A 16,289-nucleotide genomic window follows, 5' to 3' on the forward strand; every position below is an offset into this window, starting at 1 on the left:
CTCCACCACCTCCACCTCCACCACCACCACCACTTCCACCTCCACCTCCACCACCACCAGCAGCATATATTACCAAATGTGAATGTGTGAAGGGATCTTTTCAGTATATAATGATACAACAATGAAGAGTAGTATGTAAAAAATACTTTTTTTGCAAAAAAATTATTGGAAGCAGGAGCCCCTCTCACTTCCTAAAAGATATGCCTCTGGAAACTCTGAACTTTGATACATGTCAGTAGTTGTAGAGGGGCTTCAGGCCTCTTGTTCATAGGATCACTATGAGTGGTGCTTGACTCCTAGGCAATCAACAGCCACAACAAGAAATGACATGTTGTCCTTCTTTATTGCACATTTTGAGTCTGTAACTAACAACAGTGCTTTCTGCTGAGTACTTTTTGTGTGGCAGGGACGTGCTAAGCATTTCACCTGTATTTTGTACTGACAGTTTGCGAGCAGTAGATGCCCTGTGCTCCCAGTATGTAGATAAAGTAACCATGGAGTTGAAGACATTTGCCCGAGGTCATGAACCTGAGAAGTGGTGGAGCTAGGATTTAACTGAGGGCAGTCTCCTTCAAAATCCTGTGCTTTTAGTCCTGAGAGGCCAGGGAGGTGTTCTTCTTTGATCTAGAAATCTTTTGTTAATATTTGCAAGCATATTGTTGTTATATGCCGTCAAATCAACTATAAGTCACAACGACCCGATGAATAATAGCTCTGAGCCATCTGTTATCCTGAGCCTTCCTCATAGTAGTAAACCCAGTTGTTTAAGATGACAGACTTTGTGGGAAGCCAGGTGTTAAACCAAATGCTTAATCAGGAACTGAAGAAGGCACAAATCAAGGTGTATTTCTCTTAAGAGAGATGACAGCGATCGGCATTGGGGCAGGGTTGCCCTGATGTTCTTAGCCGTTTGCTTGTTAGCCTCTTTGTTCCTGAGATAAGCATCAGAAGGTCAGCACAGGAAAACCTAACCAGTAAGAAAAGAATCTTCTCTGTGATTTACCTCCTGGCAATTTTCAAGAAAAGCGAGGGACGCTAAGCTCCATACGCTCCCGTCTTTACTCTCTGTGCCGTCCCCCTCTTTTCTTGGTGTCCCCGTCTACTTCATTCATTTTGGCCTACGACCAAACCTACCTCCTGCCCCCTAAACTATGCAGCTCCTTGAATCCATGATCAATAACCTTTGTCCCAGTGGTGAGAAGGTCAGGAGATGTGCTGCATTAGGAAAGTCTGTAGTCAGAGACCTCTCCAGATTACTGAAGAGCAATGATGTCAGTCTGAGGATTAAGGCACAACTGATTCAGGCCATGATCTTCGCAGCCATTCACTGTGCATCAGAGAGCTGGACAGTGTGTAAGGATAACAGAAGAAGAACTGATGCTTTTAAACTGTAGTATGGAGGAGGGTACTGAATTATCCCATAGGCTGCCCACAAGAACAAACAGACATGTCTTGGGGAAGGTGCAACCAGCGAGCTCCTTGCAGCCGAAGATGCCAAAGCTTCAGCTCACATACTTTGGGCATCTTTCTAGCAGAGGGTGTTCCTTGGAGAGGGACTGTGACAGAAGACCCTCAGCAGGTGAGGTGACACAGTGACTGCAGCAGGGGGCTGGAATATGTCAGAGATTGTGAGGATGACTCAGGATAGGACAGGGTTCAGATGTGGTGTTCATTGCGTCGCTGAGTCGTACTTGACTCAGTGGTACCTAACATCGATAACCTGTAAGTACTATGTAGTCATCAAAGAATATTTGAACGTTATCATGAAAAATTGAACATAAACCAAAAAGTTTGAAGCATTGGTAGTTCCTGCACCCACAGTCCGTGGTTAGCTTTTTCTTTTACACATTTTCCCGTCTTGTCGACTGAAAAGAGCGTGTTAGGGGGCTGAGCTTTTGTGGTAGAGTGTGCCCCATGGGCGGGCTCCCGGGCTGGACCTCACCTCCATCCTCTGTTATCTGGGTGACCTGGGCAGGTCTCTTCATGTCCGTGCCTTACTTCCTGTATGCACAGATGGCCCTCCGGACAGCACTGAGGACTGTTCTTGGCACAAAGCAAGCTATGGAAGATGAGGTGTTATTGTTTGGCGGTTAACCTTCACTGATAACGTGTGAGTGAATTTGTGTTTCTTTTTTTAAAGGTATAAGGCTGTCGTACTAGCAGCAAATCATTTTGGACGATTTTTCACCGGTCAGATCACAGCAGCTGGAAAAGTTCCTCCGGCCAAGGTAGGCGAAGCTTGTGGTGTTTTAGCCTCACGTTAATGAACATGTGTGAGAATGAATAGTTGGGTGCCCGTCCAAGCAGCAGACAATTTGAGAGCCGAGAAATCAAATGATGTTCTCCCTTGGGCAGATCTAGTGCGAACGATCCCTGTAAAATGCAGCTGTTGTTGAGAAGACTCAGGCGTGCCAGGCCCACACCGGGCATTTTCAGCTGCAGCAGGGGGCTCAGGTGTGTTGGAGGTGAGGAGGTGGACAGGATGGGGCACAGGATGTTGTTCATAGAGTCACTGTGAGTCATGCTTGACCCGATGGTACCAAACAGCAACATCTACCTGTAAAGCGGGACAGTGGATAAGGAAAATCAGACAAGAGTTGATGCCTTGGATTTTGATGTTGGACAGAAAGAAAGGCTTTTGAAGGAGTGGGAATGCAATGGGAGGGATGTTAACTCTCTATTTAGATGGTGGTGGTTGTTGTTATGTACTGTTGAGCTTGAACCGACCCATAGCTGACCCCTCAGCGAGTTTTCAGAGGCAGTTAATCACACAGGAGGAGATTGCCTCGTGGGATTCAAACCACATGCCTTTGGACTTGCAACACAGCTTCTTGCCACTAGGCTACCAGAGCTTCCTAAACAAAATTAAATTAGAGAATACTCTGCAGCCTTCAATATGGATTGAAGCTCAACATCAAGAAAACAAAGATTCTCACCACTGGGCCACTTGGCAGCATCACCATGGATGGTGAAGAGATTGAGATTGTTCACAGTCTTACTTTGCTTGGGTCCACAATCATTTCACTGGGAAAGCCAGCTACCAGGGACCCTTCCAGAGTGCTGAAGAGCAACAGTATCAGTCTGGAGACTAAGGTGCGCCTGCTCCAGGCCATAGTCTTTGCCTAGTGCTATGTGTCAGAGAGGTGGACAATGACTAGGGATTATAGAAAGAGAATTGATGCCTTTGATCTGTGGTGCTGGAGAAGAGTGTTGAATATATCATGGCCTGCGAGGAGAACAAACAGGTTTGTCCTGGGGAGGGTGAAACTGAGCTGTTCCTTAGAGTCAAGGATTCTGGGGCTTCATCTGACATACTTTGGGCATGTTGCAAGGAGGGACCAGTCCTTGGAGAGGGACATCATGCTTGGGAGGGTGGAGGGACAGTGCAAGAGAGGAAGACCCTTGATGGGATGGATCGATTCAGTGATTGCGGCAATGGGAGTGGGTGTGTCAGAGACAGTGAGGTTGGCAAAAGATAGAACAAGGTTTAGGGCTCTTGTACATAGGGTCACTATGAGTCACAAGCGACTTGATGACACAACAACAACAACAACGTATGTATTAACTCAGTGACTGGAAAGGCAATAACATGTCACTAGAAGAGGTCCATACAAAACGATCAAGGCAAAGGAAGGCACTGGAGGGCCAAGAAGTTCTGGGCAGCAGAGGTAAATGATGTCACAGCGTCCCGCAATAACAGTAATCACAGTAATCCGTGAGTACAGCCTCCCGCTGAACGAGGCAGGCGGGATTACACCCCCCAGCACTGTGTGTGGGTATTCCACGTTTGTGTTTATGTAAATAGTTGTTGTTAGGTGCCGTTGAGCTGCGGACAACCCATAGTGACTCTGTGAAAAGGTCTGAGTCCTGTCCTGTCCTGTCCTGGGCCATCCTCACACTTAACCGTGCACTCAGGATACATCAGTGAATACTAGTGACTGGAATGCAAACGTTAGAAACGGTTAAAACGGAATAGTGCTTGGAAAACATCGGCTTGGTGTTGGAAATGAGGCTGGAAATAGAATGATCGAAATTGTGCTTTCAGTGATTTTTTTTTCATTGCAAATATCTTTTTTAAAAGATACAAGTGATGACTTTACACATGGACCTCACCTGATGGGCTGTGTCGGAATTGTGTTGACTGCGTCTGTGGAAGAAATCATTGGAGAAGCTCTTATTGGCAGTCAGGACTGGGCCAGGGTGGACTTTGGGTCAGACCATCAGTTACTCATGTGCAAATTCAAATTGAGGGGAAAGAAAATAAAAATTAAAATAAGTCCATGAGAACCAAGATATGATCTTGAATCTATTCCATCTGAGTTTCAAGATCATCTTAAGAAGAGGTTGACAAGTTATATTAGAAGTCATGTTTCTAGTTAGCCTGTGTCAGCTTTCCCAGGTTGCCAGTTTTCAGTTAAGTGTACCTGAATCTTTTGCTTTTATCATTGTCCTGCTTGCCTTTACCTCTTCGTAATTTTGCTTACAAGTGATGGGTGCTGAGTGTCCTGACTGTATTAAATTCTGAATAAAAAGCTTCTGTTTGTTCTAAAAAAAAGAAAAAAAGACTAGGTTGAGGCACCTGAGACGAATTGTGAATTGATATCAAGGATAACATCCAGGAAGAAAGCAAAAGAAAGAACTGAAATAATGGGTGTCAGAAGAAGCACTAAAAATTGCACTAGAGTGTCAAGAAGCCAAAACGAAGGGAAAACATGCTGAAGTAAAATTGCTGAACAGAAGATGTCAAAGTGCAGCTTGAGAAGACAGGGTATTATAATGGAATGTGCCAAGAGCTGGAATTGGAGAGTAGAAAGGGAAGGACTCGCTTAGCATCTCTCAAACTGAGAGAACTGAAGAACAAATTTAAGAATCAAGTCATAATATTGAAAGATGCCATGGGCAATATATTGGGTGACCCGGAAAGCATCAAAAGACGATGGAGGGAATCCACAGAATCACTGTACCCCCCAAAAAATCTGACTGACACTGAAAACTTCCAGGAAATACCACATGAGGAGAATCCAGTGGTAATGAAGAAGGAAGTGGAAGCTGCATTGAAGGCATTGGCAAAAATTCAGGCCCCCAAAATCAATGGGATACCAATTGACTTATTTCAGTTAACAGATGCAGCCTAGGATGCTCTCACCAGTCCATGCTAGGAAATTTGAAGAACGGCTGCCTGGCCAACAGATTGGCAGATTGGAAAAGATCTGTCTTTGTTCCCATTCCCGAGAAAGGTGATCCAAGAGAATGTGGAAACTATTGAACAATATCATTAATATAGATGTAAGCAAAAATACTCCTCAAGATCTTTCAGAAACAGAACAGTGTGTAAGTAGAACATAGCATAAATATACACTACATAAGGTAGAATATAGTATCTATGTAAGTAGAATGCATTATAAATATGTTTTCCTGGCTGAAATAAAGAATACCAGAAGATTGTCTATTTCTGCTTTATTGACTATGCAAAAGCATTTGACTGTATGGATCATAACAAGTTGTGGCTGATATTGAGAAGACTAAGAATCCCAGAGCACATGGCTGAGCTCTTGTGAAACCTGTACCTACACCAGGAGGCTGTTGTGAGAACAGAGCAAGGGAACAGTCATGGTTTAAAGTTAAGAAGGGAGTGGGTCAGGTTTATATTCTGTTTCCATACCTATTCATTCTATATACTGAGCAATTTATTCAAGAAGCTGGACTCTGTGAAGAGGCATGTGGCATCAGGATTGGAGCAAGACTCATCAATAACCTGCATTATGCAGATGACACAACCTTGCTTGCTGAAAGCGTGGAGGACCTGAAGCACTTGTTGCAGAGGATCAAAGCATACAGCCTTCAATATGGACTGCATCTCAATATCAAGAAAACAGAGGTTCTTACCAGTGTCCTGATAGGCAACATCATGATGGATGGAAAAAGATTGAAAATGCCAACACCTTCATCTTACTTGGATCTACAGTCAACACTCTTGATACCAGCAGTTAGGAAATTGGAAGACATCTGTACTCAGAAAATCTGCAGTTAGGGACCTCTCCCAGTTATTGAGGAGTAATGATGTCAGTTTGAGGACTAAGGCGCATCGGATTCAGGCCATGGTGTTTCTGATCACTTGCTGTGCATCTGAGAGCTCGGCAGTTAATAAGGATGATAGAAAAAGAATTGATGCCTTTGATCTGTGGTGTTGGAGAAAAGTACTGAACATCCCATGGACGGCCAAGAGAACAAACAAATATGTCTTGGACAAAGTGCTGCCAGAGTGCTCCTTGGAGGCACAGAGGATAGAGCTTCGCCTCACACCCTTCCGGCATATTGCTAGGTGGGGCTGTTCCTTGGAGAGGGCCATGATGCTTGGAAAGGCAGAGGGTTGGTGAAGGAAACGAGGATTCTCAACCAGGGGGATTGGCATAATGACTGTCACAAGGGGCTCTAGTGTATCAGGAAGTGTGAGGATGGCACAGGATCAGACAGGGTTCAGGTTTATTACTCACAGGTCGCAGTGGGTCGTACTGGACTCAGGGCACCCAACAATTACGAATATACACCTAATATACTAAAGGATTGGCAATTTGATGGCATATAACGTAGTTGTTGTTGTTATGTGCCGTCTAGTTGCCTGTTACTTATAGCGACCCAATGTACAACAGCCCTAAACTGTACTCGGTCCTGTGCCAACCTTGTCTCTGACACACCAACCCCTATCACCTCAGTCACTGAATCAATTCTTCTCATCGAGGATCTTCTCCTGGACTGTACTTCCACCCTCCCAAGCATGATGTCCCTCTCCAAGGACCGGTCCCTCCTTGCAACATGTCTAAGTATGTCAGACGAAGTTTCAGAATCCTTGCCTCCAAGGAGCAACCTGGCTTCACCCTCTGTAGGACGAACTTGTTTGTTCTCCTAGCAGGCCATGGTATATTCAACACTCTTTTCCAGCACTACAGCTCAAAGGCATCAATTCTTCTATCTTTCCTAGTCATTGTCCAAGACCATGGCCTGTATCAGGCACACCTTAGTCTCCAGACTGACATTGTTGCTCCTTAGTACCTTGGAGGGGTCTCTGACAGCACCCTTTCCCAGTGCAATTAGTCTTTTAATTTTCTGGCTGCTGTAGAAATAAGCAAACTAGAGCTGTGAACAATCTCAGTCTCTTCACCATGTGTCATGATGCTGCCAATTGGCCCAGTGGTGAGAATCTTTGTTTTCTTGATATTGAGCTTCAATCTATATTGAGGGCTGCAGTTTTTGACTTTCTGCAGCAGACATTTCAGGTTCTCCTCAGTTTCAGCAAGCAGGGTTGTGTCATATGTGTAACACGGATTGTTGATGAGTTTTCTCCAATCCTGAAGCCACACTTGTCCTCATAGAACCGAGTGTCCCAGATAATCTGTTCCACATATAGATTGAAAAGGTATGAAGACAGTATACGTCTCTCGCGTTCACCCTTCCCAGTTTTGAACCATGCAGTATTTCCTTGCTCTGTTCTGACAGCTGCCTCCTGGTCCAAGCATAGGTTTCACATGAGCACAGTCAAGAGTTCTGGGATTCCCGTTCTTCTCAGTGAGCCACAGTTTGTTGTGATCCACACAGTCAAAGGCCTTATATATGGGAGCTCTGGCGGCTTAATGGTGAGGAATTGTGGTGCCGACACAAAGGAACATGGAACAAATCTACCAGCTACTCTGTGCGAGAAGGATGGGCCTTCTCTTCTCGGGTGATACAGTGACCACTCACTGGAGGGTCAGCTGCGGACCACTTCTTACTTGATGGCATGGAACAACAATAGCGACACACACACACCCACACACACCCACACACACAGGAGGCAGAGTCATGGAACTTGTTAGCCATTTGCAAACACCTTGAGGGAGGGCATGTCTGAGCCAGGGCTCCATAGTCTTGGCTCTTCCAGGTCAGTTGATGTAACCTGTCCTCACAGGCAGTGCTTTACGTTTCGTCGAGTACTGACTCGGGGGGGGGGGTGCTGGCATCTCGGGTGCAGCTCTTGGCTGTTTCCGCATGAAGCAAAGAGGAGGGATGGATGTCAAAGATGTGGGAACATCAACTTTGGAGGACTGATGGACTCCATCCTCCTAGGCCTTCAGACTGGGGGAACTAGGTGGTCATGGCCACCACCGTGGGCCACTCTGAAATGGGTCATAACAGGAGGTGTTTGATGGAGTGGGAGAAAAATGTGAAACTCAGCTCAAATCCTGAGAAGAGTAGGCGTGCGGGTTCGGCAGGGACTCCTTGAAGTCCTGAGATGGTGGCCCTTGGGCACCTTTCAGGACCGCAGCTGAGCTCATGCCTGAGACGGAACTTTCAGCAAAGGGTGGACAGTCCTAGAAGGTGGTAGTCCAGGAAGATGCGCATTCCCGGACCATCACCACCACCACCACCACATCACAGGAGTGTTTACCAAGGAGGCGGGACGGCCCAGGAAGGCTGGATTCAGTAAAGGAGGGGAGGGACTCAGGTGAGGCAGGTAACACTGGTGGGATCGCAGTCAGTGTCACGAATCAAAATGTATGCCTTGTGAAGTAGAAACTCTGTTTGCTCTGTAAACATTAACTCCATAGAAAGTTCAGATGAGCAGTGCTGGAGAACGATACTGAACTTGCCGTGGACTGCAACGGTGAGCCCAAAGTTAGCAGTGGTCGGGGGCGGGGGACACACGAGTAGGCAGTGGTGTGGGGTCCCTATGAGTTGCCATTGACCTGATGCTTCTGAGAGCAAAACCAGCAGGAGAGCAAGCAGAGCTGCCTTGGAAGAAGACGGCTCCTCATGCCCTGTGGGCGTGTGACAGCGGGCGGGCGTGTGACAGGAAGGAGCAGGCCTTGGACAAAGACATCTTGACGTTTAAAGTTGAGGACCAGTGAAAAAGAGGCCCTGAAAAACAAGGAACTCATGGAATATTATGCAAAATGGATGGCCCTGGAGGACATTATGCTGAGTGAAATATCTCAGTCACAAAAGGACAAATATTGCATAGGGCCACTGTTGTAAAATGGGACTGACATCAGGGTTGAGGGAAGACAGAAAAGGAGGGGAGGAATGATGTATATTGAAACAGATGAGGAAGAGAACTGTTTAAAAGGGATATATGATTGGGTATTATTGTCATGACAGGAGTCCAGAATGAAGGCTGCACAGTGGAGTGGATTTGGGGGGAGGGATTACATAACAATGAAAGAGCTTTTCTATTTCTTTTCAAGGAGACGAGTGAATTGGGGGGAAAAAGGTGGGCAGGGAGAAAAATTCAACAATGAATGACTAAATCTTAAGCCTCTGTAAATGTTCATTAAGATTAATTAAAAAAAAAGAAAAAAGAAAGAAAAGAGGCCCTGGTGGGGTAGAAAGTTTTGTTAGGCTGCTGACCAAAAGGTTGACAGTTCGAACCCATCCACTGTTCGTTTGGTCTCCTCTAACCATAAACATGTAGGCAGTGAGGTGGTATCATCCTGCCAAGATACAGAGCCTCACAAACCTGAGGGGCGCTGTGTGAGTCAGAATGGACTCGATGGCTTCGTCAGGGAGATGGGTGACCAGCGTGGCTGCCGCCGTGGGCTTCAGTGGACCAGCGTTTGTGAGTATGAACGGTGCCAGGGTCAGGCGCCACCTCACTGGCACTGAGCAACAACTGAAATTGTGTCGTGTGTTACACTTATACTGGTGACGTCTGTGACTTGTGCAAATAAAGACATGATGGAGCTTCGAGACTTGTATTTAGGATGGATTGAGAACAAAAATTAATCCTCTGATCCCATTTTTCCCGTTTAGCTTTAACTTCCTGAGTTATTAAGAGACTTTGGACACTCTTTGGATTCCTAGTTCTGTGTTGGCCTGTTTATTCCCTTTTTTTTTTTAACCTCCAAATTTCCATTCAGCCAGTTTTGGGTTTCCCAATCATTGCAATATTTTGTTTCATAGAAGAGATTTTCTTGCTCTTTGCCAAGTTTTGGGTCAAGAGGTCAGAAGATAGGGGGTGGCCGTGAGCAGGGCATCTGGTGAGGGAAAGAGGGCAGGAGGGCAGTGTGTTATCGCGACCTCAGTAGAAGCAGCTGAGGTCACACGGGAGGGTTATCGGGTGCGTGTGTACAGCGAGCCTTCAACCCCAGTGCACGCCAGGCTGCACGCAACCCCCTGACCTTGATTAGAAGCAGAGCCTTACCTACTGTTTCCTACCCATACCTGCCGAATGCCTTGTGTCGGAAAGGTACTAGTTGGTGCTGCGTACTCCTCATGTTTGTTGTTGTTAAGTGCCATCGAGTTGTAGGTGACTCCTAGTGACCCTGTGAACGAAAGTCCTGGACACTTCCTGTATAACTTTAGTCCTTTCTCCAGGTTCATAGAGTTTCCAGAGGCAAGCTATTACGGAAGTGGACGCCACTCCTGCTTCCGAGCTTGTTTTAACAAGGAAACACCACCAAACACTGTCTGCCATGGGCAATCATTATCGCATTTGACACATCAGTATCACAGTGTTCGGCTTCACAGCAACCACGAGTTACCTCTGCACAGCAAGTGGACACACCAGGGTTACACGACCTAGAAGAATGTTGCACTAAAAACAATTAAAGGCAGGCCTGAGGGCCGCGGAGTAGAGTCATCCACCTTTGGCTTGAGAGCATGGCTTTCTGTCCCCTAGGCCAACTGCTGCTCTCTCGCTCTCGCTCGCTCTCTCTCTATGCTGTTGTTGTTAAGTGGTGTCAAGTCTTACTCGAAGGGTCAGGGCTGCCCACCCACTTTTGAAGGGCAAAAAGAACAGTAACACACAACAAAAAAGACCCCAGAAACTTTCCTTGCCTGACTGCCACCAAGAGGAGCCACCGTGGAGATGCCAGCCATCACGCCAGTTGGCCAGCTGACTTCCAGAGTGGAGGGAGACTCCTCATACTTTGTTAAATAAACTCAGAGTTGACATCACAGAGTAAATCTCCTATAATTCACCGTAAAGACAGAGAGAGGTTCTCTGAAAAATGGTGCTTTGAAAAGCCGAGCAGGTGAACAAAGCCGGTGAAGGATGTGAAGGAAGGCCAGGGAAGGAGAGAAGAGGGGCCTCAAGAATGAGGCTACGAGCTGTGGAGAGGGAGTGGAATGTTTCTTTTTGGTCCATTTTCAGATTTCTTTTGGGTTGTTTTTGGCATGATGATGTTGTGTGCCATCAAGTTGGAGCTGACCTGTTAGCAGACCCTCTGGGGGGGTTTTCAGACACCGCAAATGGCATAGGAGGAGATCTGCCCGCCCTTCTCCTGTGGAGCAGCTGGGGTTTCAAACCGTGTGCCTTTGAGATTGCAGCACAGCTTCTTAACATCGTAAGGAATGTAGGGGTTTAAAGCAATATTGAATAAAGCAATAAATTAGGTTCATAACTGATAGAAAATTCCAATGTTGTTGTTGTTGTTGTTGTTGTTTTAGGGTTAGGGTCTCACTTAACAAGACCTAACGGGTCATATGGTTTGTTGTTAGATGCCGTGGAGTTGACTGCACTCAGGGATCCCGTGAACGACAGATCTGAACCATGCCCGGTCCTGCACCCTCCACCTCCGTATGCCCAGGCTCACGTCCATTGTTGTATTCTCTGTGTCAAGCCATCTTGTTGAGGGTCCAGTTTTTTTTAAACTTCATTAATATTTTTATTGCTTGAAATTATGGTGAGACACCTGAAAAGTGGCTTGTTTGATGTGGAATAGAATTAGGACGGAAAAAAAAAATAATTTGGAGACTTAGATCATACAGCCAGTCATTTTCCAGATCTCTGATGTATAGTAAGTGATTGCGAAGACCATGGCCTGCACCAGGTGCACCTTAGTCTCCAGAATGACATCATTGCTCTTCAATATTTTGGAGAGGTCCTTACCAGACTTTCCCATTGCAATATGTCTTTTAATTTCCTGGCTGCTGGTGCCAAGAGTGTAGATTGTGGAGACCAGTAAATTAAATCTGTGAACAATCTCAGTCTCTTCACCATCTATCATGATGCTGCCAATTGGCCTAGTGGTGAGAATCTTTGTTTTCTTGATATTGAGCCTCAATCCATACTGAAGGCTGCAGTCCTTGACCTTCTGCAGCAAATGCGTCCGGTCCTCCTCAGTTTCAGCAAGCAGGATTGTGTCATCTACATAACACAATTGGTTGAGGAGTCTTCCTCCAATCCTGATACCACATTTCTCCTCATAGAGCCCAGCATCCCAGATAATCTTTTCTGCGTACAGATTGAAAAGGTATGGAGATAGGACACATCCCTGTTGTACACCCTTCCCAATGTTGAGCCATGCAGTGTTTCCTTGCTCTGTTCTGACAACTGCCTCCTGGTCCAAGTATAGGTTTTGCATTAGTTACAATCAAGTGTTCTGGGATTCCTATTCTTCTCAGAGTCAGCCATAGCTTGTTGTGATCCACATAGTCAAATGCCTTTTTTATAATCAAAGAAACACAGATAGACATTCCTCTGGTACTCCCTGCTTTCAGCCAAGATCCGTCTAACATTAGCTACACTGTCCCTAGTACCAGAACTTCTACTAAACCCAGCCTGCACTTTGGCATTTCTCTGTTGATGTGCTATTTAGGTGTCCCAAATGTTTTTTTCTGATATTGAAGAATGATACCCTCATTGGGCTCAGCTGGGTGCACAGTGTGATTTCCTTTGAACATGGAAGGTTCTTATCTGAAATCATTGAGTGGAAGAAACACATGTGCTGGGCCAGTTCTGCCGTGACAGTGGGCTCTGTGACATGAATAGGACACTTACATTTACATACTACTGCGGGCACTTACATTTTTGTTGTAGGACCTGTGTTGTAGTGTTGTGGGATTCGGCTTTGAAATGATGCAGTTCTCTGTTACTTGCTGATTCAGGATAACTTGTCCTAGTCCTGTGATTCCCTCCAGCCCCTTAGTATTATTTTAATTTGAAAGTGGTGAGATTTTTTTTTTTTTAATTTTTGTGTGCGTGTACTGTCAAATCAGATCTGACTGGTACAGGAGGAGATTGTCCCTCCTTCCCCGGCAGAGCATCTGGTGGATTCGAACCGTGCGCCTCTGGGATTGTGGTTGCAGCTCCTTGCCACTAGGCCACCAGAGCTCCCCTGAGAAAGTGGTGAGATCTCAGCGTGCGGAGTAGGATTGCGGGTTGCCACCTGGGGCCCTGGACTGGCTTGCTGCCTCCTGCCCTTCTGTGTCGCCATCTCTGTAGACTTACTGTTTCCCTCAACACATTATCACCGACGACACAAGCTTAAGGCTGGGAACACAGTCCGACTCGTCCAGTCTTCAAACCACAAAGGGGACAGGGCATGATGAGTGGGTGGGAATTTATAAACTTACTGGTGGCGTGGGGGGGTATTATTTACCATAGGAACAAGGACCTGCCTTCAATGCCAAGTTTACAAGAAGTTTCGCAGGGCTTGTCTCTGAAAGGCGCTTTCTTAGTGCACACAGCATTGTTCATGCTGTGTTTATTGTTTAGAAGAGAGGGGGCTCTTGTTTGGGAGGAATTCTGTGTTTCTCTTGGCCTGGTCCTTCCATGGTTATGGAAATTAGCCACATTGTTTTGGGTTTTAAAAACTTCAAAATGATGTTGCTCACCAGCTGTTTCTCTCAGAAATAGGTAAGCTGGATGCAGAGGCTGCGGTAGATGCTTCACCAGCTCTGGACCTATCCTCAGAACTTAATTTGCTATTTCGTGAGCACAGCAAAGCCTTAGAGCTTGGAGGGGACGTGTAATGAGGATACCACACAGGGAATTGTATGTAATTTTTTGTGGATAAGATGATTTAACATTTTAAAGTATTCATTTATTTTGAGTGCAGATTTACAAATCACATTGGGCTTCCATACAGCTATTTAGGTATTTTGTTTTATGACATTAATTGCTGCTGATTAGTGTTAATTAGTGGCAAGAAGCTGCGCAGCAATCCCGAAGGCACATGGTTCGAGGCCACCAGCTGCTCTGTGGGAGAAGGATGGGCAGTCTCTTCTCGTGCAATTAACTGTCCCTGAAAACCCGCTGGAGGGTCAGCTGTGGGTTGGTTCCGACTCGATGGACCACAGCAACAAGGATCAAGTGCTAAATGTGTATTGTTTTTCCCTTCATCCAGTTTTTTAATACTTTTCACTCTCTCCACCCTCCTTTCCCGTCCATTAGCCACCAGGACGGAGTCTGTGTGTAATCCTTTCCTTACCTTTTTGCAGTTGTTATGAGTCGCAAGCGACTCAGCAGCACATAACAACAACAACATGTGCTGTCAAGTTGACTGTGACTCATAGAGACTCTATGTACAATAGCTCTCTGGACTCTGTCTGTCCTGAGCCAGTCTCTCTGATCCAGCACGCCTGTCCCCATTACTCCAGTTACTCTGTCTTTCCATCTCATCCATGGTCTTCCTCTCCCGTGCTGTCCCTTCACCCTTCAAAGCATGATGCCCTTCTCCAAGGACTGGTCCCTCTTGGCCACTTACCCAAAGTATGTGAGGTGGAGCCTCAAAATCCTTGCATCCAAGGAGCATGTTGGTTTCATCCTCTCTAGGAAAGACCTATTAGTTCTCTTGGCAGTCCATGGTATGTTAACACTCTTCTCCAGCATCACATTTAAAGACATCAATTCTTCTGTCGTTCTTAGTCATTGTCCAGCACTCTGATGCATACCAAATACTTGCGAAGACCATGGCCTGTGTCAGGCACACCCTAGTCTCTAGACTGACATTGTTGCTCTTCAGGACTCTGGAGATGTCCCTGACAGCAGATTTTTCTAATGGACTTCATCTTTTGATTTCCTTGTGCTTTTAGTAATAGTTGCCTTATACTGTAATTATATTTTTGTGACTGGCTTATATCACTCAGCATAGTTTGTTCTAGATTGAGTGATGTTCACGAACTCACCCATCCTTGATCATTTTGTAGTGATGCATAGTGCGCCATTGTGTGATGTCCCTTAGTTTCTGTAGCCATTCTTGTGTTGATAGACACAGGGACTGTTTTCAACTCTTCGCTATTGAGAAACAGGCAGCAGGCATGAGTGTGCGCCTGTCTGCTCACGGAGAGCTGTTCTTTTTGGGGATATGTACCTAGTAATGAGATCTCTGGATCAAATGGTGCTTCTGTTCTCACCTTTCTGTGGGAGCGCTGCCTGCTTCCCATAGCAGTCGTGCTGTTTCACGTTCCCTTATGCTCCAAATTTTGATCAAGGCGATATTTGTACAGTGGGAAAGGATCTATTACTCTTTAACTGGTGATGCTGATTTCTGCCCCGCCCCATGTATATAGAGTTTACCTTGAAGTAATGATTGCCAGGCTGTTTATTTTTAGATGAAAGATGTTCACCTCTGCCCGCGGTTGTTCTTTCGAGAACAGACTGAAAACAGAGGTGGTTTGGCTCAAGAGTGGCTTGTCTGCTCCACACGTTTCACGAGGGCTGACCATGTTTCCACCAACACTGCTGTCACCAGCCACGCAGCAGCGCTGCCCGTGGGCTGCTGAGAATGACAGATGGGTGGCGTGGACTTCATGCTGTTGTCCAGTGTCCGTCATGTTTGTGCTGTGGTGGCACGTGTGATGCTGATGGGGGAAGTTGCACCACTAACGTTTCAGACACCAGCAGGTCACTCCTGGGGGGCCAGCGTCAGTGGTCACTCCTGGGGGCTGCTTCAGTGGTCACTCCTGGGGGGCCAGCATCAGTGGTCACTCCTGGGGGGCCAGCGTCAGTGGTCACTCCTGGGGGGCCAGAGTCAGTGGTCACTCCTGGGGGACCAGCGTCAGTGGTCACTCCTGGGGGCTGTTTCAGTGGTCACTCCTGGGGAACCAGCATCAGTGGTCACTCCTGGGGGGGCCAGCTTCAGTGGTCACTCCTGGGGACCAGCTTCAGTGGTCACTAGTGGTGAACCAGCTTCAGTGGTCACTCATAAGGCCCAGCTTTAGTGGTCACTCCTGGGGCCAGCTTCAGAGGTCACTAATGGGAGAATAGTTATCAGTGGTCACTCATGGGGACCAGCGTCAGTGGTCACTCCTGGGGGGCTAGCTTTAGTGGTCACTCCTGGGGACCAGCGTCAGTGGTCAGTCGTGGGGACCAGTGTCAGTGGTCACTAGTGGTGGACCAGCTTCAGTGGTCACTCATAAGGGCTCAGCTTCAGTGGTCACTCATGGAGACCAGCTTCAGTGGTCACTCCTGGGGGCTGCTTCAGAGTTCACTAATGGGAGATTAGTTATCAGTGGTCACTCATGGGGACCAGCATCAGTGGTCACTTCTGGGGGGCCAGTGTCAATGATGAAGATTAAGAACTGCAGCCTCA

General features: G+C 46.5%; 1 protein-coding gene across 1 annotated transcript in view; it reads left to right on the forward strand.

Moving 5' to 3' along the window:
* Positions 1-16,289, forward strand: part of NNT (nicotinamide nucleotide transhydrogenase) — a 172,064-nt gene that overhangs the window by 24,705 nt on the left and 131,070 nt on the right. The window contains exon 4 of the mRNA XM_006898607.1: positions 2,141-2,228. Within this exon, the coding sequence (XP_006898669.1) occupies positions 2,141-2,228 (88 nt within the window). The remainder of the gene's footprint in view (positions 1-2,140; positions 2,229-16,289) is intronic.

Source organism: Elephantulus edwardii, unplaced genomic scaffold (genome assembly GCF_000299155.1).
Source record: "Elephantulus edwardii isolate Elephantulus edwardi_28Jun2011 unplaced genomic scaffold, EleEdw1.0 scaffold00235, whole genome shotgun sequence".
In the NCBI taxonomy this organism is placed as follows: domain Eukaryota; kingdom Metazoa; phylum Chordata; class Mammalia; order Macroscelidea; family Macroscelididae; genus Elephantulus; species Elephantulus edwardii.